This window comes from Xyrauchen texanus, chromosome 36 (assembly GCF_025860055.1).
Source record: "Xyrauchen texanus isolate HMW12.3.18 chromosome 36, RBS_HiC_50CHRs, whole genome shotgun sequence".
Taxonomy (NCBI): Eukaryota; Metazoa; Chordata; class Actinopteri; order Cypriniformes; family Catostomidae; genus Xyrauchen; species Xyrauchen texanus.
The window spans coordinates 22,304,329-22,331,406 of record NC_068311.1 but is presented as its reverse complement, the minus strand read 5'-3'; the positions used below and the strand labels follow the sequence as shown (position 1 = coordinate 22,331,406).

The 27,078-nt window shown below is 36.5% G+C and overlaps 1 protein-coding gene across 4 annotated transcripts; it reads left to right on the top strand.

The window, feature by feature from the left end:
• On the top strand, positions 1-26,954 carry LOC127629763 (POU class 2 homeobox associating-factor 2-like). 4 transcript variants are annotated; one of them, XM_052106994.1, is made up of 5 exons: positions 1-246; positions 15,492-15,592; positions 19,104-19,143; positions 19,857-20,158; positions 24,864-26,954. In XM_052106994.1, the coding sequence occupies exons 3-5, from the start codon at positions 19,137-19,139 to the stop codon at positions 25,254-25,256; spliced, it is 702 nt and encodes a 233-aa protein (XP_051962954.1). In that variant the 5' UTR covers positions 1-246; positions 15,492-15,592; positions 19,104-19,136; the 3' UTR covers positions 25,257-26,954. The 4 variants fall into 4 exon arrangements, with proteins under 4 accessions (XP_051962954.1, XP_051962953.1, XP_051962951.1 ...); XM_052106993.1 differs by having other exon boundaries at positions 1-478; XM_052106991.1 differs by lacking the exon at positions 1-246 and adding an exon at positions 5,821-5,951.
• Positions 26,955-27,078: the final 124 nt, after the last annotated feature.

Below are 27,078 nucleotides of genomic sequence, written 5' to 3'. Positions count from 1 at the left end.
ATGCGTCATCAAAACAAAAACTAGCATGGAGGCGACAGCAGCATATAGGCGACGAAGCAGCAAGGAGGGGTCGTATGATAATATAAAAGAGTTTTATGACCACGTCGATGAGGATGGAACAAATATGACATTTCTGTGCAAACTTTGCCCGCCGGCTTTCCAAAAAAAAAAAATACGCACTTCAGTCACATCCACAGCAAACCTAAAACGGCACATTGAACTGAAGCACCCGACTAGCCTTTCAAGGTATGCGCAAGCAATTAAAAAGTCTAAAGACAGGCAAGACAGGTCCTCGGCACAAACCACATTAACTGCGTACAGTAGCGGGTCCGTTGTCATCTCCCAGCCGCAGCTGGACAACCTGGTGGTGCAGTATATCGTCGGAGACCTGCAGCCTTTGAGAAAAGTGGAAAGCCCAGCTTTCATAAACTTAATTAAGGGGTTGCAGCCATCCAAAAACGTGCCATCAAGAAAAAAGGTACAGACACTGTTAAACAAGAAATTTAAAGAAAACATATGTGACCTTAAGTCTGAACTGTCTGAGATTGATGTTGTATGCACAACAGCAGATTGCTGGTCAGCTGTGAACAAGGCATTTATGGGCATCACTGTCCACTGGCTAAACAAAACTGATGCACCCTTACTACTGTCCTGTTTTTCTTTTACCAATTCCTCATTTAAAAAGACCATTCAAGCAGCACGTTTATCTTCATGTTTTTGAGAATATACTGTAGTAGTAGGGGTGAAAGCTGCAGCTGCTACTAGTGTGGACTGAATGGAAAGCAACAAAGCGTTAAAGCAATAATGGGGAAATGCTGTCCCACTCTCCTCAATGTTAATGTAAAACCTGATTGAATAAGGATTCAAAATTTGATATGAAGATGAAATCTGACACATAGTGCAGTGTTAAAACTGATGAAATAATTGCTGTCTGTAGTTCTGTATGGGCTGTGTCAATCATTTTGAAAAATAATAGCTCGCAGCAACATATGGAAAAAAAAAAAAAGAACTATGAACTAGTTCATTTTTGGAAGTATGAACTATGAACTGAACTAGTTCATTTTAGAATGTGTGAACTGAACTTTGAACTAGTTCATGTATAAAGTGAACTTTCCCAACACTGCCTAATTGAGACTCCAAAAGCCATCTGACGCAGGTATACATTTAAGCATCCGTAAACAAGCCCTGCAAATGGAGCTTAGACAAGCTAAATGGATTGCTGTGAATTGTAGACAAATGATAGGCTTTACAATATGGAAATAAACAATATATTGACCAATATAAAGCCAATCTTTGTTTTGTATGGAATGATTTTAATCTCAATATGATTAATGAATGCACACACAATTATGCATGTACTAGATAAATGTTGTGAATGTATTTTACTAACCACAAACAAATGCCATTTGATTTGAATCTGTGGAATTCAGGATTGAATAATTGTGCAGCGATTTGTACAAATACAGACATATTTGCAAATAAACATGTTCAGTTCTACATTAATAAGTCAAAAATTGCTCATGCAAAAATGAATCAGTGCATTTGTGGATCAGAAGACACGCGTGCATTTATTGACATCTTGTTCGAATCGATCCTGTTCGGTTCATTTGGATTTTGAGACTTCCTTTTCGCAGTTTACAGCATTCCACCCACCCACTTACCCACACACACACACACACACACACACACACACACACACACACACACACACACACACACACACACACACACACACACACACACACACACACACACACACACAACTAACGAACAAGCCAGTGCTATTCATTAACGTGAACACGATTCGTAAATGTGTATCACTATACAGTGAAACAAATGCTTTTCAACCGGTGTCTGTAGAATTAAGAATTACATAAATGTGCAGCAATTTGTACAAATAAAGTCATGTTTGTGAGTATAAATGTTCTGCTTTGTATTAAAGTGTGACAATTTCCGAAGCAAAAAGGAGTCCGCGCATTTCTGGATCAGGCGACACGCGTGCATTTATTGATTCCTTGTTCGAGTCGATCCTGTTCGGTTCATTTGGATTTTGAGACTTGCTTTCTGCATTTTCAGCATTGACGATCCACACGTAACTAAAAGGCAAGGCAGGCAGCTACCACTAGATGGCAGTCGCAGAATTAAAGAGTTGGCCAGCCCTGGTTTGAGAACAGATGATAATGGACATTGTTGGCATTCTCCCGAAGAACCTTCGCATTCTCCCGAAGAACCAACTGTTTGATAACCAAAATTCTTTAAAATATCTTCTTTTTTGTTCAACAAAAGAAAAACTCATACAGGTTTGGAACAACTTGAGGGTGAGTAAATGACTAAATTAAAATGTTGGGGTGAACTATCCCTGTAAAATGATATTTTCTTTGTTTAACTGCTTCAGTACCTCTGGGTTGTCAATGGGATTTTCCATCTGACCAACCACCCACAGTTGGTTTGGTGAGAGGTTTTGCTCCATTCTCAATGGGTGGTTATCCCATCCCTCACGGAACACATTGAGGTTTGCTTGCAGTCGGGGCAAAAATACATAATGGCAGCAAAACAGGTGAAGAGTGCTGCTCAAATCCAGCATGTCCTGTTTCTCTAGTGTGTGCAAGATTTGGTAGAACACGCTGGTGACTCCCATCCAGAGATCACGCCAGAGTCTCTCTACTCTTCATTTAAAAAAGACAAATTACAAAAAATAATTACATTACAAGTCTTTCAAGTAGTAGTTAAAGACATTTAAACAATCTTAGATTAATCTATCTTGCCTCTGATTGTGCACACTTTTGCCTGTTATAAAGCAGTTACTGTCTGGCCCACGTACAGAAAACATCAGACGAGCCACGCCAACATTCTCTCCTCCCTGATCAGCTCACACTCTAAACCATAATATAACATACATAATGAAGAGCCAACATTGTTTTGTTAATATCTCATCATATGAATATTTATAAAATGTAATTAATATGTCAAATATATCAAATGTACATTGTTTTTAACTTGCTAGTCTATAGGAAGTTGCTTTTTTTTCAGTATGCAATAGAAGAAAAAAAGAAAAAAAAGATATTAGTGTTACTTACCCAACCAGCTTGTTGGTTTAAAATGGTATTATCCATGTTTTAAAAGTTCTTCGGGAGAATGCGAACAATGTCCATTATCACCTGTTCTCAAACCAGGGCAGGCCAACTCGGTAATCCAAATGATCCAAATGAACCGAACAGGATCGACTCGAACAAGGAATCAATAAATGCACGCGTGTCGCCTGATCCACAAATGCACGGAGTCCTTTTTGCTTAGGAAATTGTCACACTTTAATACAAAGCAGGACATTTATACTCACAAACATGACTTTATTTGTACAAATTGCTGCACATATGTGTAATTCTTAATTCTACAGACACCGGTTGAAAAGCATTTGTTTCATTGCATAGTGACACACATTTACGAATCGTGTTCACGTTAATGAATAGCACTGGCTTGTTCGTTAGTTGTGTGTGTGTGTGTGTGTGTGTGTGTGTGTGTGTGTGTGTGTGTGTGTGTGTGTGTGTGTGTGTGTGTGTGTGTGTGTGTGTGTGTGTGTGTGTGTGTGTGTGTGTGTGTGTGTGTGTGTGTGTGGAATGCTGTAAACTGCGAAAAGGAAGTCTCAAAATCCAAATGAACCGAACAGGATCGATTCGAACAAGATGTCAATAAATGCACGCGTGTCTTCTGATCCACAAATGCACGGATTCATTTTTGCATGAGCAATTTTTGACTTATTAATGTAGAACAGAACATGTTTATTTGCAAATATGTCTGTATTTGTACAAATCGCTGCACAATCATTCAATCCCGAATTCCACAGATTCAAATCAAATGGCATTTGTTTGTGGTTAGTAAAATACATTCACAACATTTATCTAGTACATGCATAATTGTGTGTGCATTCATTAATCATATTGAGATTAAAATCATTCCATAGTTTTGGCTTATCAATGCTTTACTCGTTTGCCACAATAATGTTATGCATTTTAATGATCTGAATAATTCTTTTTTATTTCATATATGCATATATGTATTATTTATAATTATTCAACTATAACTATTTATAATTATTTTATCATTATATATTGAATTATTGTTATTTTAGGGGCTTAATCAATAAATATTTACATATGCGAATAATTTTATTAATTAAAAGGCATACCGTGTAATTAATTCTATTAAAGATTGTAATAGATTGCCAACCCTAATAAAAATGTCCCTTTCCAAAATGGTATGATAGTTTTGGCTAAAAGCTCTTATGAGAGTCAAATATTGTGTCATTATAGAAAAATATGATTACTGTAATAGCAATAAGGCTATTAATAAAATACATTGCCCAATTTTTTACATTTATGTCAATATAAAACTATGTAGGATCCAAATGCACCCTGAAGACCCTTAAGGCTGTATTACTGTAAGGACTCTTTACGCATAGTACTGTAAATTCCTATGAGCGAGACAAGGGAATGTTACTGATAAGACAAGCCACTGCTTTGGGTGACCAAGCAAACAAATGAGACTGGATCTTTTCCCTGCAATCTACAGAGATCAAACAAACAGTATAAGAAGATGTATAACCACAAATATTTGTCATTAAATAATGTGACTGTTAAATAAGACAGTCATGGGAGTGTGTCTCCTATTATAGATATATCTCTTCAGCTTTTGTCCAAGTTTCTGTAAGATGCTCTTTTATGGCCCTTTGTGCCTTAAAATGTGTTGAATAATGAGCAGTTTTTCTGAAATCATCACCACCATTTTAAGATGAGGCTTTCAAGATGGGAAAAGTGGTCCAAGATTGTGTCAAATAGTAACTGGTGTGATAAGAGACATTTAGGCTGTTTACATCGCCAGCAGACTATGACCCTTTAAAGAGAAGAGAAGAAAGAATACAGGAGTGCAGGAGCAATGCATGAGAACGACTCATGATTCTTAAGAATCCTTATTTACAATATTCTCAGGCACTCCAGTCTAAGTTCGTCCAATTTCTAACAAAGTCTCCTGAGGTTTGTAAAGCCCATGAAAACTAATATGCTGTTGGCAACTATGTTTAATGGATTAGAATGTGTACACAATTAGATTGTCTGTGCTTTTGCTATAAGCATTGCTGCTGTTGTAAAAGGTTTTTAGAATTTGGCAGATGCAAAGCAACTTATAGTACATTCAAGGCACACATTGTATCAGTTTGTGCATTCCCTGGCCTGGGTATCAAACCTGTAACCTTGGTGTTGCTAGCACAATGTTCTAAACCAGTGGCGGATTTAGGCATGGGCGACTGCTCTGGACAGCATCTTAAGGGGTCAACAACTTTGGGGGCATTCTCATTTAAGATCGCAAACCTCCCACCCCAACAACTTTGAGGGCGTGTTGAAGTGGGTTTCGCCCAGGGCGCCAAACAAGCTAGAACCGCTACTGCTCTAAACACAATATGAGTTACAGGTTTTTAAAGGAACACAAATATACTTAAATATATATATATATATGTATATATTCTGTTTCTATGTTTTATTAAAAATTACATTTTTAATAATTATGAATTAATTGTTAGCTCATAGGTTCACAAAAAAAAATCTAACCAAATAAACAGATAATTTTGATGAAAGTATTATAGACAGGAAAATTGTCTATATTATGGAGTTTTACATTTTTCTATATACTACAGTTGTGATTAAACTTTTAAAAACTCGTGATATATTTTAATTTAAACAAATCTCTCTAGTTTATAAATGGCACAGTGCTGTAATTTCAATCATTCTCCACCAGAGGTCGTTATTGATCATAGTTTAAATCACTGAACATCGAAGCATAAAGACAGTGTTTGTTGTTGTTAAAGGTAATGTTTCTTAATTTAAAGAGTGCTGTCGAAACCAGCAAGACTTCACGAAACCAGCAAGACTTTCAGAGTTGTGACTGTATCTCTTTGATCCAAGGTTTGATAGTTCCATTCAATTTCAAGTCTAATTTACATATTGCTTTATCTAGAAGAATGCTGTAGATCTTTTATGTTCTTCAGCAGGAATCACTTATTTAGATGTATTTTTTCTTTGAACACAAACAGCATTGGGTTGGTTGATTTGAACAGTTTGTAGATGCTCTGATTCTGGCTTCATATAAAGCAGAAGATGAAAGTGTTGTACAGAATGATAACTCTCATGAGCTAATTTCTGTCCCTCTGATCAAAAAATCTGTAAAATATCTTTAATAATCCACTTTTATTAAAGGGATAGTTCCCCCAAAAAATATGTCATAATTTATTCACCCTCGTGTTGTTCCAAACCTGTGGAACACAAAAAGGTGATGTTGGGTAGAATTGTGGTCATTTTTGAGTGAAGGGTGACTGATGATGTCATTCTGAATATAACTCCTTTTGTGTTCCTCAGAAGAAATAAAGTCATAAGGGTTTGCTGGACTCCAGACTGCAATTAAATGGTCACAAATGTGACCAAAATAATTAATTGTGAAAATAATTGAAAATCTTGTCTGTAAACAATTTATATTCGTTCACATGCAGTTTTGTCAGATATTATCTTGTGAGTTAGTAAACATCTTAAGAACGTGCACCAGTGAGTCTTACTCTGCTTTTCACCCTTTCTGTTGACATGAGTTCGTTGCACAAAACAACAAACACATCGTGAGCTGTAATATAAGATTTGCATGAAGATATATGTTCACAACTTGACTTAAAGCTGAAGTATGTTTCTTTTTCTGTGTTAAAATATTTTCTTCTATCCCAGCTTAAAGGTACACTCAGTAGCGTTTCCTCATTAATAAACCTTTACTCTAAAGAAATTCATTGTAATTTTGAAACATACATTATGTATAAAATCATGAATACTCACACAATATTAGGACTTCAGTCATATCAGTAACATTATAATAGCTGTTTAAATCTACATGGGAAAGGGTGCCTCATTGGGACTGCCATATTATGATCACATGACCAGCTACTACTCACTTAATCTCAATAACCGCCCAGTTATCGGGCACTTTCACTCATTGATTAAATGAATCATGGCAGACTGTTAATACAATGGCAGACATTTGTACAATGGCATCTGTAACAGAAAACTATTAATTTTGAATGATGCTGCATCCACGCCACTAGGTGTCACTGTAAGTCCAAATTACACTAACAAAATAGTTACTGAGTGCATCTTTAAAATGCAGAGACAAGTACAAGTAAGCCATTCATAGATGAATTTTCTCAAAAACTGTTCACACTGTTTCTGTATGCACTATAAAAATGGATTGTTTTGTTGAGCGACCCGTTTAGACTCGTCTTAACAGCATTACTCAACCAATAGTGCATGGTCTGGTTCCGGAAGTAAAAATCCCATTAATTTGTCCCACAGACTAATTGATTTTTAACGATAACTTATAAAACTTTAAAGACAGACGTACCGTGAGCTACAAGGTTGTTTATTGATGGTTTATGCTTCCGTTGAAGCCATCGACTGTGTTATTTCAACTTTATTGTTTAAAAATCATGTTTGATAGCGGAATTCATGGTAAACAACTACATTACCCATGATACAGCAGAGAGAGATCCACCAATCATAGAACCACCCGCGAAATGCGCTTCAGCATGTCTGCCCACTCTCATGATGCACGGTGAATTATGTAATCGAGTCGGTGTCTCTTCACCCTTAAACTACTTATCTATTTGTGGGCCAGTGGTAGCTCAGCGGTTATGGCTCTGGGTTACTGACCGAAAGGTCAGGGATTCAAGCCCCAGCACTGCCAAGATACCACTGTTGGGCCCTTGAGCAAGGCCCTTGACCCTATCTGCTCCAGGGGCGCTGTTTCATGGCTGACCCTGTGCTCTGACCCCAGCTTAGTTGTGATATGTGAAAACAACTGCATTTCATTGGCTCTGTACCTTTACTCTGCACAATGACAATAAAGTTGAATCTTAATCTTAACATATCGGAATATTTTGCAATAAATATGATAATATAGTCTTGTAAAATAAATGTTTCCTCATGAAAGACATAGAAAATGTGTATAGGGAGCGGCGGTACTGTTAAGGAAAGACTAAGGACATTTTTTAACACATTTTATATATATTGATTTTTAAAAACAATCGGCCGATTAATCGGTTACCAGCTTTCTTTCTTTTCTTCAGCTTTCTATCTTCTGAATAACCATCTAAATTGAACAATTCTCTAATTTTGGCAACTAACAACAGCCATTTGGCTCCTAAATGTTTCATAGTCTGGAGCCCTGGTTTGGAACAATATGTGAGTGAATAAATGATTAAATATAATTTTTTTTTTGGTGAACTATCCCTTTAAAGTTAAAATGTAAGGTTCATACTGATGTCTCTATCGTAATTTCCCAAAATAACTTGTGAATTCATTGGAAGGTCTCACCTTTTGTCAAATTTGCATTTTTCTATATTTAACCATTCAAAACCAGTTCTATGTTGTGTCAAAAACACCCTTACATGTTAAATTTCACCTGTAAAACAATTCATCGAAAATGAATAAATAATAGAACTTACAATTATAGCTGTCCCAATTATATAATTGTGAAAAGTGTCAGTTAAAGCATTCAATTTAAGTGTACTCCCATTGTGCCAAAATTGTCTATTTACAACATATTTTAATGCTCACTATTTTATAAAACACTTTTTGTTTTGCACGCAATTAAAATATGAAAGCAAAGAAGGAGCATATTTCTCAAGTTGTTTTGACAAATAGCCTACATATAGATTATTGCATGCAACTGCCCCACACAAAACAAATATTTTAATGTAAATTCTATTAATCAAAATGAATAATCGCAATTACAACATCAAAGGAAATAATCTGCAATTATGATGTCGTCATAACTGTGCAGCCCTAAAAAAAGACTCTTTAATAACTGAGACAAAGACCAATTCTCTGCAAGAACTAGATGACTGTAAATTTAATTCTATCAACAATTTTCATCTTTTTTTTTCACATTTCATAACAGAATTTCTTAAAAATGTATTGCATAATTATTAAAACACATAATTTTTTTACGTTAAACATTACTCAATTAATTTTTATGGAATTTTATTTGAAAGTGTGTAAAAAATTTAAATTATATATATAATTTTCTCTTCAGGGCAGGGTGTGGCCTCCGCAGGGTCTTTTCCCCCTGAAAGAATAGGAACGGAAAAGAACGCCTTCCCCGGTGCGTTTTATGAGCATTTTTTAGGCCCCAGCTGAATCTATTTTTCTACAGAGAGAAAGCTTAGATAGAAAAGGCAGTGGCTGGCACGGCCTGCTCCCACATTTGGTACGTCTCCTTCCCCCCCCTCAAGGTTACAGGGAAGCACAAGACGTCTTGGGGCGTCTGGGGAGGCTCCGTGCAGCCCGAGTACATCTGTTCCTCCGCTCATAGTAGCTTTCCTACACCTGAATTGGCAGTTCATGTGACCAGTTCAGTCATTATGGGACTCCCTTTTATACCCACATGTTGGGGGGAGTGGCATGCAAATTCAACTTGCTAATTCTCACTGGCCTTTTCTCAAAGATCTGAAGGTATTTTGGGCTCTCAAGATCGACCCCTAGTGTCACTTCATCGACACAACGTCTCATTCCCTCCATCAGGGAACCGAGGTTACGACAGTAACAAAGACATTTTATTTCTTGTATGATGTCTAGCAATACAGTTTTCTGTCATTGAACAGGTGTCCAGGAATTTCACAGGGCCAAAGATGGCAACCCTATTCAAGGAGTAATTTGAATGTAGGTGAGCACAGACTGATTTCAGTAGCAAAAATTTAGAATTACTAAATGGTGACCTAAAAGTATCTTAATAGCAGTCCTTGTATGTCATTTTCCAAGTCTTCTGAAGGAATATGATTGGAACAACAGAATATATATTTTTTTGGTGAACTATCCCCTTAAAAACAGTAACGGCTCTTTATTTATTTTTACCAGTAGTAACAACTTTCATTTGACATGTAGCATTAGATTTATAAACATCCACTCTATTTTGATGTTACAAATTAATTGAGATCATTGATTGATGGATGTCTGACTAACCTGACACAAGCAAAATAATATAGTCAATATAGTACACTTATAGTGCCTAAAAATGTTTCCCTAAAGGCCATATTTACTGTACACTTACATTACCATTTGAGATTTTTAGTAAGTGACACAAAACATGAGAAGAGAATACAACAAAAATATAAGGAAAGAGCTGGCAGAAGCTGTGCCCATGTTGCAAATTAAAAGTCAGTAGCTGAAGGGGGAAAGAGTGTCCTCTTTGGAAGTAATGCGTCACAGATAAGTCATTCATAGGAGAGAAAACAAAACACAAATCATTGTTTTGTCAGCAGGACTGTTTCTGATAATTTTGCTGCTTTAGGCGAGATACCTGTTGGGGGGGGGCAATGCTCGCCCCGCTTCGAACGGGACTTGAACAGGCTACAGCCTCTAGCGTCAGTCGCTAGTGCACCTCTTGAGGTCAGGAGAGTGAGGTTTACACACTGCACAGCTATCTACCAGCTGGCTCCCGTTACACTCACCCCCCTAAAACTCACTCCCATCTGGGTCAAGGAAACATTGTAACCGGCCCTGATCGCCTAACTGGTGCGCCAACTGGTGCGCTAACAAGGAGGCTAAAGGCTACAGCCTCTAGCATCAGTCGCTAGTGCACCTCTTGAGGTCAGGAGAGTGAGGTTTACACACTGCACAGCTATCTACCAGCTGGCTCCCGTTACACCAGCAAAAATGTAATTGACATATCCTTACCTAGGCACAGATTAATGCGAAGTAGAGGGTGCATCCGCATTTGTAACTGTTGTCGACATGTACTTTTTGCTGGAAGCAATTTTTCTCAGTGTGCGCTTGTCTTTCAAGCTTTTATCTTTAAATGCAGAGCAGTCCGGTCCAAAATTAAGACATACGAAAAGCATTGCCTTCTTGACTGTTACAGTGAGTTGAGATTTAACCAGTTTCAATGCTGCGTTCATTAATGAGAACACACACTCCACAGATGCAGATGTCCCAGGCATTAACAAACTCCATGACCTTGGCTAAGACTCCAAAGTTGACGGTCTTGCTCTCCAACTCTTGAAAAATGTCTGTCTATCTCTCTGACATTTCTGTCTTGTACATGTTCCACTCAGTGATGCGACAAGTAATAATGTTTTTCGTGCAAGCCCACTCGTCAAAGAGCGTGGTTTCGTCAATCAAACTGAGAGAGGGGATTCTAGAGTAGAAGTGGTCGAGGCTGCTCTGAATGTCTTTCCACTCAGAGATGTCCCTCAGTAGGGCCCACTCAAGTTTTTTCTGTGTTCTCCAATGAGCAGCTCAAATTTTGGAGGTAATCCACCAATGCTGAATAAAAGTTTCTTACAGCACAAAAGAAATCATCCGCATCGAATGTCACTAGCTTCAACCAGGGCATCCAACTGCTTTTCATTGTCAGAGGGTATGAATGATTACTCCAGCCTGGCCTGCAAGATTTTTCTCAGGTCATGAATGAGGTCAGCTATGGCAGTGCACAACAGAATGAAAAGCAAAAAGTCCTTCACTTGCATGCACCTTGTCAGATTTGACTTCACCAAAAAATCGCTAACACTTGGTGTGGCACTCTTTTAGCAGCATCCACATGCTTTTGTATATGAACATGCTGCATGTTATTGGTGCGGCCTTCGTCGGCGAGCTCCACAAATCTCACATCTCACTTTACTAGGCTCTGTCTGTGACTCCTGTTTTTAGAAATGTAATTTAAAGAAAATTAGAAACTCTTTTTCAAGGTCCTCATTTAATGTACATGCACACTTCCTTGACATGTTTCCTGCCACAGTTTTAACTGTGTGTTCTTTCAAAATGACTCTTCAATTAGTTCACTAACTGAACATCTATTAATAGGGGATTGTGATTGGATAGTTTAATACAGTCATGTACTTCAAATCACACAGTGTGATTTTATTGGTTTTACAAGCCTTGGCTACATTTGTGTAAAAAATGTGGCAGAGGTGATACAGACATTTTAGGAGAGGGGAAATATGGGACAAAGGACAATTTTTCAGAATAAGTTGGGACCAGTGTTGGGTAAGTTACTTTCAAAAATGTAATTCACTTTTTATAACTAATTACTTTTGTAAAAAAAAAGAAACAGATTACTTTATTAATTACTTAATATGGAAATGAATTAGATTACTAATTACTTTAATTTGAAGTTACTTTCTAAAACCAATCAAACTTGCAAAATAAAAACAAATGTGACACTAATAGCTCTTTTAGTACTTTAATATTGACTGAAAACAATAAAGAAATTACAGCCATATGTCAAAGACAGCAACTTGGCTAAAGAGATCACAATATATTTCTAATTCTTATCTCAAATATGCTGTAGTAGTATTTTCAGGTGTGTGTGTCCACTGTCTACAACCTTCTTAGCTGTGTGTGGCATGTATGTACAGTAAGCTTGTTTACATTTGTTTGTGTTGGTGTGAAAGACTGAAAAAAATACTAATGAACTGAAAAGATTTCTGAAAACCCATTTGCAGACAGCTTTGATAGTAAAACCATTGTGCATTTTAATTCTTTTCGTTGTGCATATACAGGTTTGCTTGTGTGTTGCATCACACATGTGTATGTGTGCATGTACAGTATGTCTGTTTGTGTGTGTACATCTGCAGCATGTGTGTGTTTACACAACTTTACAGAGAGTGAATTATTTCTACCTCCCTACTTGTGCTCACACTAATTGAGTATTATTTATCACTTGCGAATCTGTATCACTATAGCATTGTGTTTGTGTTTTATTGTGTACAGTACATAAAGAACATAAAAAGCATTCTCCTCTCCTCTGCAGAGGGACACTCGAGGGAGACGTACAAGGATGGGGTGGAGGGCGGATATTTAAGGAGGAATTGTTGGCAGGCCAGCCTTGCGTGCCTCAGCCAGGGCTCGCTGAGATTGTTTGTGAGCGCATGAAAACTTGAAACGCTTCACTTTCATTTTAAATTTGAATAAAAACTACATTCCACTGCATCCATAATAACGCCACTCACTCATCGCCTTGATACGTGTCCTATATGCCATGGTGGTTTGTTTGAGCGCATGCTCATTATCTGCCACAGTAACACACATAAAACTACCAACATAGGAACGTAATACATTTTAAAATGCATTCTACTTAATTAATTATATTGCTTTAGCAATAAATGTGTAATCCAAGTAATGTAATATTATTCATGTCTGTAACTGTAACTGCATTACCGCAAAATGTAATCATATTACAGTGACGTATTAGAAAAAGTGTTTGAAAGGGACTGTCCTGGGAAAAACGGAACGTCTGGCCACCCTATCTCACTGACACCCCCCCCCCCCCCATGCCTGTGCCAACGCCTATGCCTCCCTGCCCCACACACTAATCGCCTATGCCTATAAATGGACCTGTTTGGCAGGCATACAGTTCAAACAACCCAAGATAAAAAGTCACTAAATTCACTTACATGAAACAGTAAATAATCCATACATTATATTTCCTGTCCAGAAAATTCAAAGGTCAACTGAGGTACCTGATCTTCAATTTTGGTCCAAATTTTTTCCGCAAACATTAAGAACCTTCAAACATCCACTTTTGTCATTTGAACAATTTTTATAGTGTAAGTAATGAAATAAAGGAAAATAAAATGCTAAGAAAATTGATATAATGCTAAGAAAAATATACTGGTTACACAGTGTGAGAAACATGCCATACATAATAGTTGACTTCATGGCTAAAATATAAACACCAAATAACCAGCCAAGATTAAACATCTATTTCCCAATGATGTTAGCGTGTTATTTGTGCTCTCTTCTCACTAATCTAGAAGGTTGATGCAAATGCTTGAAAAACGTCCTGCCAATTATTTGCATGCAAACAAATGTGTGAGGGTCATTTCAAAAGCAGACTTTTAATCAGCATCTATAGTATAGTTCACCTAAGCGGAGTTGGATTTCGTGTCTGTGGTATAATGGTCAAATCCAGCTGGAGTTTGGGAGTAGACACGGTTGTTTTACGGATAGTTTGCTGACTTACCTTTCCTGTCGCTTATATCTTAGGTATCCGTATCATGGAAACTGGTAAGGTACACTTTTACATTAATAATATTAATGTTGAGGTTATTTTTTGTGATGAAAACTTGAGCTCAGTTTTTGTCATGTGGTATAATTTGGAAGATAAGAGTAATCCTGTATGAATCGGTTAACTGCATCATTTAATATTGAACTATAATGTTAACAGGTCTGATTTTTTAATTAAAAGGCATCTTAATGATAGACACAGCTTAGAGCTTAGTTACTTTGAGCCAGTTTCAAAGCTCTTAAATATATGTGGGGGAAAAAGTTTGTATTTACAGACAAATTTGGCGTTTATAAATAGCAGCGGTCAAAACCTCTGAACTCCTGAAGTTCATTCATGAAGCTGGGGTCTTTTACATAACACTACTATAATTTTTGCATGCAATTTCCTATCACAGACATTTTAAATTGCAAATACTGTGTTCTGTTGGCTAGGATCTGTGCTTTCAGGAATTGTACATTTCGGGAACAAACTTTAGATATCAGCTGATTATAGTCCAATATTATCATTTAATGTTGACTCACTTGTTACCGCTTAATCCATCTATGTTGACTATGATGTCTTTATGAGTCATCAGAGCAGACACAAAATAAAAAGGCTATAAATTGATCATCAGTCCCCCATTAAGTTTCAGTTGGACAAAGTGTTTGTAAACTGACCAATTTGCATTGACCAAAACCAAAGATGATTTCCATGCCAGTTATAGATGCATACCATAAAACTGATGAGAAATACTGACCCTGCTCTTAAACATCTATGAAGCTGAAAAGGTTCAAATAATAAACATAAATGTGTCTTCGACTGTTGTACAAATCTGAGCTCTTAATCTCAATTCTTTCTGAATATTTTGGATCCAATGCATTGTATATTTCTGTGAAATTGGTCTGTTCCTGTTTGACTCACATTCAATTTTCTTATTGCTAAGCTATCACATCTCAAGTGTGAAAGTGAATTCATATTATATTAGTAATCAGTAATATTAAGTAATCAGATATTTTTTTTAGCTTTACTGTTCAATTCTGCATATGGAAAATACAGTATATTTTCTGTGCCAACATACTTTTCCTTTTTTTGTTTTTCAAAGGACACTGTGTGAAAGTGCTTAAAGGGATAGTCCACCCAAACGTGAAAATGTATTTCATCATTTGCTCACCTTCATGTTGTTCCAAACCCATAACACTTTCGTTCTTCCGTGGAACACAAAAGATGTTACTGCATCCTCTTTCCAAATAAGTAAATTGAAAGGTGACTGAGGCTAACATTTTGCCTAATATCTCTTTTTGTCTTGCTTGGGTAAAAAAATTAAGTCATATGGGTTTGGAACAACATGATGGTGAGTAAATGATGACAGAATGTAAATTTTTGTCTGAACTATTCCTTTAATATTGTTATTGCTGTGTTTTTGCCAGAATGTTCGAAAAGAGTCTATCAGGGTGTCCGGGTCAAGCACACAGTGAAAGATCTGCTTGCAGAAAAGAGGTCACAGCAAACGAATGGGCCACACTACACTGTAAGTCCGCTGCTTAATCTTACCTGGTCAATACCCTCAACTGAAATATTCCCCGCCCATGCAATTCACAATGCTTCCTTTCTCTCTATTCCCTCTGTCACTCTGCTCTTCTTTCATGCAAACAGACAGTTTAAAACAGTTGGCATATTCTCTGCCTTGCCACTTTATTTACTCATTGGCTTATCTTTTTTATTCTAATGATTAGTGACCTATGGCCTCTGATAGAAGCCCTCACAATCTTGTCCTTTTCTCACACGAGTGGGATGAAGACAAGCCCATAAGTAAATACCTATACAGAAGTGGCGAACAATAGCAACAGTGCTGATGGTCATGAAATCCTGAGGTTGTGGAGTAAACCAGCCTTTTGGTGCTGTGGTATGACTATGCAAAGTCAAAGACTCGCACACCTGCTCCACTATATTGTTCCTCCTGCAGACCACAGACAGGTCTCCTGTTGTCACTCTAGACAAGAACAAATCAGACTTTCAGACATCTGGCTGCACAACAGAGAAAGCTTTTTAGCCCCATCTCCATGTCAATGGCACTCACTTACTGCTCTCAATTCTGTTTGAATAAGCGGCTCAATGTGGGTTCTGTCACTTCACTGTAAAAAATGAATTATTTAACCTTCACGGAAAACTCTTACCAATGATTGTCAAAATGAACTCAAATGAAAAGTCACAATTGACACAATTGCTCTAATATGAGGCTTCTAAGATCTGAGTATATATTAAAGACTGTTAATATTTTTTTTTGTCTTTAAAGTGATAGTTCACCCAAAAAATTTAATTCTATTATAAAATACAAATTCTGTCATCATTTGCACTCATGTTGTTCCAAATAAATACAACTTTATTTTTGCTATGAAACACAAAAGGTGATGTTAGGCAGAATGACAACCTCAGTCACCATTCACTTTCACTGTATCGAAAAAAGATGCAATGAAAGTGAATGGTGACTATGTTCCATGTAAGAAAGAAAGTCAAATGGGTTTTAAACAACAGGAAGGGGAGTAAATGATGATAGATTTTGGGTGAACTATTCGAAATTCATGACATACATTTTTTTTTTAATTACTTCTATTTAAAAGCACAATTTTCTAAGAGAAGCTTAAAACCCCTTATATTAGAGTATCTTGACAATAGCAACTTTCAATTTCAATTTGTGATCTATTCTTGGTTCTTTGAGCAGTGGCTGATAATTTATCATTTGTTTTGTTTTGCAACAGCTGAAAAGTAACTATGTTTTCAAAGCATAATAAAATGAAACAAATGTAGGTGTCAATCATTGTGATCCTACAGGGACATGACCGAGACCAAACACACACTACAATGGCTAAGCAAGGGGAGGTTTGCACAAGAGAATCGGAGCATGTCGAGGCCACAGTGAACAAAAATTGCTTTATAATGAGCTTACATTTAAATCTATGGCCTTTTATTCATGGTAGAAGAGCCATCTGCAGGCTTCAGCAAACTTTGTCCACAGAAGTCATGTCCAAACACAGGACCAAAACAATAGAGGCACTTGCCACGAGTTGCAGCCGAACAACAATAAAATACTGCTCTTACTGTATACAATCTTTGGTAAACTTCTTTTTTTTTTATTTATATAATGGAACTGGCTTGGAAAGAATAACAAATCTTGTGCAGTGAGAGAAGATATTATATAATGCTATTTTACATGTTGTTATATTTTACATTTTACGTGCGTATCGCTTTGACTTTCTTGCCAGAAAGTTTGAAAACTAGGCTAAATTTCGGCATTGATAAACAATTTAGTTAGAACTGCACAGTGCACAATGTGGTTATCCACATTATTTGATGACACATATTTGTATTACCTGATCAATGGCCAATTTCACATGAAGATTAACAAAAACAAAATGAACACTTGTATAATCTGATTCCTTGAGCTTACTTAGATTTTTCAAGTCCATTGGCTTGCATGCTTTTTTTTAGTAAATGTACGTATTTGGCTCAAGTAAACTGAACTTATTTTTTTTTGTAATTTCAACTAAAAATACTAAGTAAACTTAACTCACCTGTGATTTAAGTATTGTTGTTTTTATTAGCTTGTCTTGTTATAGCATGTCTTATTCAGTATAAGGGAAATTATGACTGAACTCTAGGTTAGACATATGGCACATTGGATTCTCCTCAGTACTTCTTTGTGCACAGATATCTGCACTCTTGTAAATGTCAATTGAGTCAACAAGAATGGTTTAAATTGAACAGGCTCCAAGTTCACTAGAGGTAACACTAATCACCTTAATGATGACTTCACACAAATCACAACTATTAACTAGCTAAAACAAATCAACAACAATATTCATAAGAATTACAACTATATACATTTTTTAAAACAATTATTATATATTTACATAAGATCAAACATACATAATTTATTAAAGTGCAAGGGTTTATGGATAATTCACATAGCTGTAATTTTGCACATGATCATTTTGAGTTAGTAGTACTCAAAGCCAAAAAATTGACATTTCAATACTGTTTAATGAGGACCATTTCATTTTTTTCATTACTGATTACTTTAGGATTTAGAGAATAATGGTTACTAAATTAAAACTAGTAAGAACAGTAAAAACTTAAGCTTAAGTTGAGTTAACTTTTTCACTCATAGTTATATTGTCTACAGTAGACCAGTTTCATTGCTTATCTTGCCCAGGAGACCATAATGAAGAGCTTTTCCACCCCCCAAAACCACCCCCACACTTCCACCAACTCCACCTTAATTTATCTTGAGGCTGAATCAGATGCAGTGCCATAGCCTGTGAGCTCTTCAACAGCCTGATTTCCATACCATGCCTTCAAAGAGGCACTGAGGCGTAGGTTGTTCACATAGGGAAGTCTTGGGATGAGCAAATGACATTCAAATATTAGCCTCAAAATTTGCTTGCCCTCCAGCCAGTGCTGCCTTGATATCAGCTCTTTTATGATTGTAATATGCAAACGGAAGAGAGACTGGTGCCTGTCTGTATTCCATCACTAAGAGCCCTCAACCATTCAATAACATTGTTGGATCCTGCAAATCTCTAGGTCCCACTGTTGTTTTAGTAATAGTATAATTGAACCCTTGCTAGTCTCATTTATTAGTCTGGGTTATGAGAGAAAGTGAAACAGGAGAAAACAGAAAATTGTATTCTTATTGAAGAGACTAGACTGCTAAATATATGAAATCATACATGTGTAATGGTTCCTACTGTGTTTGCCATCCCTGTGTAATTCATCTGATCAGGTTGTTTATTTTGACATAAAAACTTGCATTATAGTCAGACAGCCTTTGCAATCCCTCTAAGATCTGGAGGAAGTTCAATAGATGTATGCAAATATTTTGTGTGCTAGCTTGTCATTTACCATAAAGGCTGGATTACATTAGTCAAACTCGTTAAAAATGATCACGGAAAACTGCTGATTAATGGAAAAGTAAAGAGCTCATGGAGACAGTATGAGTAGGAAACCATGTCAAACATTTTGATTGATGCTTTTTTTTCTAGGGTGTATCTACTCCTCAGAGTCCATTTGTTCAAATGACAGGTAAGGCACAACCACTTTACAAATATACACTGCCATTGTTTGTCTATTGAGATTTAGCTTCTGAATTAGCTGATTTATTTACATTCATGCGAAACTACGTAGAATATTTGTATGTTTAAAAATGTGCCACAATGCAGGGCCATTTAAACAGAGTGGCTATTTTACACTAGGTGTAAACAGCATCTGCCACACAGCTTGGCTATTAGCACAACAATTGTCCTGTGGAAACACTGAAATTGAAAACAGACTGCACCTCTACTGTCGCTGCAGTGGCGTGCGATGTAATGTGCTTTTTCGTGCAGACGAGCCATGTTCAATTCTGCCTTTTGTCCCTCTTTTTCCCATCCAGTATCCTGTCTCCACTCTTAATATTTCCTTTAATACTACTGATAATAATAAATAAAAATGAATATAAAGGCTGATTTCCTTGCAGTGATTTGTTCACAGTGAAGGTCGGGGATTTAAGAGAAAGAATCGATCCATGTAAAATTAATAGTAATATATTAGTAACCATGTTTTGTGTCGGAAGCCATAGTTTTAAAGCAATTAACAATGGTGTTACTACAGTAATATGCTGGTAATATAGTAACCATGTTTAATTTTGTGGTTACTATAAAAACAATGGTTATACTATGGACAAAAAAATGGACTATGGACATGTCACCTGTATATGTCAACTACCTATAATTTCATTTCTATCTACGTCTGTTCAGGTTCTCACATGCTTCCGAGTTACTATGGCATGAGAAGACCTTTCATTTCGGACACTGAGTTTTGCCCCTCAACAAAACCATTTCCTGCCGACGTGTACCCCTCAGCACTGACAGGGAAGTCTCTCTCATGCGACACTGGATGCATGTCTGGCTATTCCTCTCTCATAGACAGCTACTACCCAGAGTCTTTTGGAGACTACCGTAGCACACCTTTCTCCAGCGGAGGAAGCACAATATTCTCACCCTCTGCGTTGACGTCTTTGCTTCCTTCTTACTCCAGTGACCCTTCACATTATTTGCTGGTAAGATTAAGCACGTGGAAAATATTTTTATGATGTTTAAAACCTATGTCCATTTAAATGTCTTTTATAAACTGTGAGAAAATCTAAACCAACATTTTTGAATTTTGAATTTGATGTGTAAGCAGCAGTGGTGTAGTAGTTTATCAGTCTACCGACACCGAATTTGTAAGAGACAGAAAGAAATTACATTTGATTGAATTACTGGACAATTTAGAAAACATGGCCAGCTTCTGTGAAGAACATCAAAAACTAGTACAGGTGCAGTCATTACTTTCAGAGAGTTCGTTGTGTTTATATCTCGAACAAAATCTAAATATTTTTTTTTTTTGTATAACGTAACAAAAAATGGAAGCAAATTCCCTTTCACCTGTTCCAGAGTGAAAACTTTATTTTTAAATGTTAGTAACCAGTTAATAACTGGTTAATGTCATTGCGATTTTTTTTTTCATGAAACCAAAGTCTAAATGTTTTTTTACAGTTACTTCCTGTTGCCCAAAATAGGAGCCTTCTCTCTTTTTAGTTGAACATGATAAGCATGTGCTTTGATTCTGAAGGAAACTGCTGCATCACGCATTTCTTTACATTACTGCACGTTGTGGATGTAGTCTTCTGTGACATGCCGAAGAACTTTTAGATAACAATATTTAATAGCTATGTATACATGGCACGGTTAATCCAGATCCCAGGAAAAATATTGAGGTAAAAAGTAAATTTCTCAATTGTTTCCAAATCTTCACTGAATTGTTGTTAGGTACGATGCATAGATACAGATTTGATGCTGCCAACTTCTGACTGAGAAGTAGATCTGTAATTACAACAAATAATAAAAAGATAATAATTAAATAATGGTTAAATAATAATTACATCAACAAGGTGTTTCTGTCCACAGAACTGCCGCTTACTGGATGATTTTTGTTTTTGTCACCATTCTAAGTAAACACTAGAGACTGTTGTGTGTGAAAATCCCAGAAGATCAGCAGTTACAGAAATACTCGAACCAGCCCGCCTGGCACCAACAGTCATGTCACAATTGAAATCACTGAGATCACATTTTTTCCCCATTAAGATGGTTGATGTGAACATTAATTGAAGCTCCTGACCCATATCTGCGTGATTTTATGGCACTGCTGCCAATGCATAAAATTAGATTAGATAACTGCATGAATAAGTAGCTGTACAGCTGTTCCTAATAAAGGTCTCAGTAACGTACATAATATTAAGAATACATTTATTGAAAAGACGTTATTTCACATAGGCTTCTGTATACTTTCTTGCTATGATGTCTATTCTGATAATTCCCCCGCAATTTTTTTTCAATGTAAACTTTGTGGACATATGGGAAAAGGAAGCATAGTACAGAAGTACTGTAAAATCTAATTAAATAAAAGATTTTTCTTGAAAACTTTTTAAGAGAGCTGTCAGAATTAACGCATGCAATTAATTAAAAATGTTTAACACGTTCATTTTTCTTAATTGCGATTAACGCATTGACCGTTAATACAGCATAAACACAAGTGTGAAGGGCAGAAACTTTGTAATGTCTCCACACAGAGTCATTACAGTGATGCACACACCACAGCGCCAGAGCCCTTCTACCAACTTAGCCTACAAGCTTAGCATAAAACAGCATAACACACCGGTCCCATCGACATTCTATGAGAGGCAATGTTGTAACATGCTAGTTGACTGTTACACTCTCTCCTATGATAGCGCCGCAGAGGTTATCTCGATAAATAAAATAATCTCTGACAGCTCTACCCTGTCAGTGATAAAATGATGGAGAAAGAAGCTCTTTGTGCTTTTTGATGTACAAAACAAGCCCAGATAGGACTTGTGATAGAAATCAAGTATTTTTCAGCCTTGATAAGTGTTTGTTTGCAAGCGCTTTTCATGTGGAGTTCAAAGCGACACTTGACGCTGGCATTGCTGCACAGATGCAAATCATGAACGCAGCTTCACGATTGCTCTAAAAAAGCAGATAGTCTGCTGGCAGATTAATATTGGGCAGGATGAGAGTTTAAGAGTTTAATGGCAATTGCAATGAAAATGCAACCTGTGTGGGACTAGTTCTTTCAGTTAGTCAAACTCCCACTTGGACTTTGGGAAATTTTTTAATGTTACTGGAATTGGTGCTGTTTTAGTGCATTTCTATCTTTATATTTTGGACTTTGTTTGGAAAATTAATTTTGAAAATTAAGAAAATAATAAAATAAGTATATAAAGTGTCAAATTACATCACTTTTCAAATCTGTGATTAATCGCGATTAACTACAAAAAATATGCAATAAATCGCGATTAAATAAATTGACTGACAGCACTACTTTTTATAAATATTTATAGACAAACTGCTTGTATGTATTGCCTTAAAAATTAACCTATTTATTTGTGTAAAATAACAGGTGTGTTGTCTGTTATGTTTTTCTAACGTTCTAAGAATAATTTTCTAACTTATTTTCAAGTAAAATACAGTGGGTACGGAAAGTATTCAGACCCCCTTATATTGCAGCCATTTGCTAAAATCATTTAAGTTCATTTTTTTTCCTCATTATTGTACACACAGCACCCCATATTGACAGAAAAACACAGAAATGTTGACATTTTTGCACATTTATTAAAAAAGAAAAACTGAAATATCACATGGTCCTAAGTATTCAGACCCTTTGCTGTGACACTCATATATTTAACTCAGGTGCTGTCCATTTCTTCTGATCATCCTTGAGATGGTTCTACACCTTCAATTGAGTCCATCTGTGTTTGATTATACTGATTGGACTTGATTAGGAAAGCCACACACCTGTCTATATAAGACCTTACAGCTCACAGTGCATGTCAGAGCAAATGAGATTTATGAGGTCAAAGGAACTGCCTGAAGAGCTCAGAGACAGAATTGTGGCAAGGCACAGATCTGGACATGGTTACAAAAAAATTTCTGCTGTCCTTAAGATTCATAAGAGCACAGTGGCCTCCATAATCCTTAAATGGAAGACGTTTGGGACGACCAGAACCCTTCCTAGAGCTGGCCGTCCGGCCAAACTGAGCTATCGGGGGAGAAGAGCCTTGGTGAGAGAGGTAAAGAAAAACCCAAAGATCACTGTGGCTGAGCTCCAGAGATGCAGTCGGGAGATGGGAGAAAGTTGTAGTAAGTCAACCATCACTGCAGCCATCCACCAGTCGGGGCTTTATGGCAGAGTGGCCCGACGGAAGCCTCTCCTCAGTGCAAGACACATGAAAGCCCGCATGGAGTTTGCTAAAAAACACCTGAAGGACTCCAAGATGGTGATAAATAAGATTCTCTGGTCTGATGAGTCCAAGATAGAACTTTTTGGCCTTAATTCTAAGCGGTATGTGTGGAGAAAACCAGGCACTGCTCATCACCTGTCCAATACAGTCTCAACAGTGAAGCATGGTGGTGGCAGCATCATGCTGTGGGGGTGTTTTTCAGCTGCAGGGACAGGACGACTGGTTGCAATCGAGGGAAAGATGAATGCGGCCAAGTACAGGGATATCCTGGATGAAAACCTTCTCCAGAGTGCTCTGGACCTCAGACTGGGCCAAAGGTTCACCTTCCAACAAGACAATGACCCTAAGCACACCGCTAAAATAACGAAGGAGTGGCTTCACAACAACTCCGTGACTGTTCTTGAATGGCCCAGCCAGAGCCCTGACTTAAACCCAATTGAGCATCTCTGGAGAGACCTGAAAATGGCTGTCCACCAACGTTTACATCCAACCTGACAGAACTGGAGAGGATCTGCAAGGAGGAATGGCAGAGGATACCCAAATCCAGATGTGAAAAACTTGTTGCATCTTTCCCAAAAAGACTCATGGCTGTATTAGATCAAAAGGGTGCTTCTACTAAATACCGAACAAAGGGTCTAAATACTTAGGACCATGTGATATTTCAGTTTTTCTTTTTTAATAAATGTGCAAAAATGTCAACAATTCTGTGTTTTTCTGTCAATATGGGGTGCTGTGTGTACAATAATGAGGAAAAAAAATTAACTTAAATGATTTTAGCAAGAGTGAAAAATTTAAGGGGGTCTGAATACTTTCCGTACCCACTGTACCTAAACATCCTTGAAATTCTTAAAAGATACATTTACTTGAGAAGCAATAGGGAAAAAGGGTTTAAAAAATTCAGAGGAAAAAACAAGTTTATTTTTCTTACCCTGTTTTTTTTTTGTTTTGTTTTTTGTTTTAAGATAAAACCTCGTCAAATTTTGTTAGATTTATATGAAAATAAGACATAATTTTAGAGATGCACCAATATGTTTTTCCGATACTGAGTTGTTTTACTTAGGAATGCATACATTTTTTAAAGAGGTATAATAACTTTTTTACTGTTCTAACAATAAAAATATAGGCTAATTCCAACATAATTTTTTGATATCTGAGAAGTCAAAGTCTACTGGTTTCAAAGCACTTTGGATGGTTTTCTTCATCATGTAGCCTATAGGCAAGTGTCACATTTGTTTATGGAGTTATTACACATGCATCCAAGTAAATATATCTTGTTTTAAGGATGTTTAGATATTCTTATACTGGAAAACAAGTCAAAATGTAATATTATTTAAGATCTTCATTCTAGTTTATTTCAAGGAGATTCAGTCAACTTTTTCCTTTGGTGTTTTTTACACTGGTGAATGCTAAAATGCACTGGCATGTTAGACTCAAGTGTAATGCATTCTTGCTTGGTGTATTGCAGAGGGATTCTTGGGAGACTACGGGGACAGAGATGGCGGAGGGTTTATGTGGAGATGGTTTGGCTCCCATGCCCCAGTCTGCGCCCAGTTCTCTGGTGAACTCTGAGAATGCCAGCCCGACCCAGTTCCGCTCATCATCCCGAGGTTCTAGTATGACGTCTTCACAGTCATACTCTCTCCATTCACTGGATGAAGCAAATTATCAGTCCCCATTCCAGTCCACCTCCAGCAGCTTTGCATCCCCTCCATTCATGACTGAGTCTGCAAGTAAAATGATAGTGCCGCCCTCAGAGGACACTGAGACTGCCCCTCCAGCCTTGAGCGAGAGCCTGGCATGGGCGAAGGAGGACACTGCTAGCACTTGGTCACAGTATGAGGTCAGGAGGGCATTCTGAGATTGAACTATGAGGAAATAAAGGCTTACTGGCCTAGCAGATCAACACCTATTCAGTTCACAAGTAAGACAATAAGAATTAAATCTTTTTGTCAGTTTTACTTTGCAGAGCTAAGGCTTAATATAGGGGGAACAAATATCACTACATTGTATGGTCTATTTGATGTTTTATGAGTAACATGTCTTTTTTTATCACAAGTTCTGTTGTCTGAACAGGAACAGGGGGATAATCAGTATAAGGAGTTTGTATATTGGATTGATTTTAAAGTGTATAACACATAAATGACTGTGAGTCTATTTAAATGTATATTATTTGCAAAAATTAAGTGTTACAATATTTATAGCTGATGTGTAATATCTATGCTAGTCCTCTTTTTCTTCTTATTTTAGTTTTGTGAAAGTGGTCCAAAAGGTCAATAAAACTATAATTCCAAACATTTATTTTTGTAACTTTACAATTCACAGGCCAGAAGCATTTGTTTTATTTGTGCATGTGAAAAATACCATATTTGTCTACTAATTTAGACATCTGTGCATTTATCTCTTAGTGGTGTAAATGAATGCCAAAGACAAACACAACCGCTGTTCTCTCATAGAAAGGTTAATTTGGGTTTTATATAGAACTTTTTCACTTGGCTAAAATGTTTTATACCGTCAGGGTTGAGAGGGTTACTTTTGAAATGTATTCCACTACAGATTACAGAATACATGCTGTAAAATGTAATTTGTAACATATTTCGTTAGATTACTCAAGGCCAGTAAAGTATTGTAAATACTTTGGATTACTTCTTCAGCACTGGTAGATTTTTTCACTTGTTTTGACAATAAAAACTCTGTCAGTGCAGTGAGACAAAATACATGTTAAAAATACATTCTCTGAAAAACCTAAATATCTTATGCAGTGTTGTTTCTAAAACAAGATCAATCAAATTAAGGATTTTTTGATTTTTTACAGGATAACAATACAAAAATTATCATCAAGAATATGATTTTTGCCCTAATATCAAAGGTCTTACTAGAAAAAAGAAATTATGATCCAACGTGAATTTTCTTGATAAAATTATGATGGTGTCTGGTAACATGTGCGTGTAAAATGGCTAGAAATAGCATTTTATCTTAGCATAAATCTGACAATTTACAACAAGGTATATTTCTATTTCTTCTGCTCCAAACTTCAAACGTACTTCTCTGTCTGCTCGTATGAATGTAACACATCATAAGAAGGTGTTTCACCGCTGTTCAAATGCACTTTGGATCGCATAATTGATATGTATAAATGTTTTCCATCTGTAAGGACTAAATATTAAATGAAACAAATAACAATAAAATGCAAAGTAATCTCTTCAGTAATCAAAATACTTTTTCAGTGTAACTGTATTCAAATTACCAATGATTTAAACTGTAACTGTAGTGGAATACAGTGACTCATATTTTGTATTTTAAATGCATAATCCCGTTACATGTATTCCGTTACTCCCCAACATTGTAAGATGTAGCAAGTAAAAGAACCCTTTGGGGTTCTATAAAGAACATTTTCTTCTAAGAGTGTGGTGTGGGTTGTTACACTAATAGAAAATAAATATATTTTAAAATGTGTGCATACATTTATTGTGGTTATCAAATTTACTAAAATAACAATTTTGCCAAATTAAGACTGTATACACTGTATGTGAGGCCAGTATAAATTATTTGGAAAGTAGTGTTACAGCCCTTCCCTTCTAGGCAGCCAAGTAGACTAGCCAAGTTTAGTCTTTTTTTTTTCTTTTCCCTTGTTTGTGAGAAACTTGTTTGGATGTAATATATCAAATTAAACAATATAACCT

Coding starts and splice junctions, on each gene's coding strand:
- LOC127629763 (XM_052106991.1), top strand. CDS start 5,858: ATGTTTCTTAATTTAAAGAGTGCTGTCGAAACCAGCAAGACTTCACGA. Junction 19,144..19,856: donor TCCATTTGTTCAAATGACAG/GTAAGGCACAAC, acceptor ACGTCTGTTCAG/GTTCTCACATGCTTCCGAGT. Junction 20,159..24,863: donor ACCCTTCACATTATTTGCTG/GTAAGATTAAGC, acceptor GGTGTATTGCAG/AGGGATTCTTGGGAGACTAC.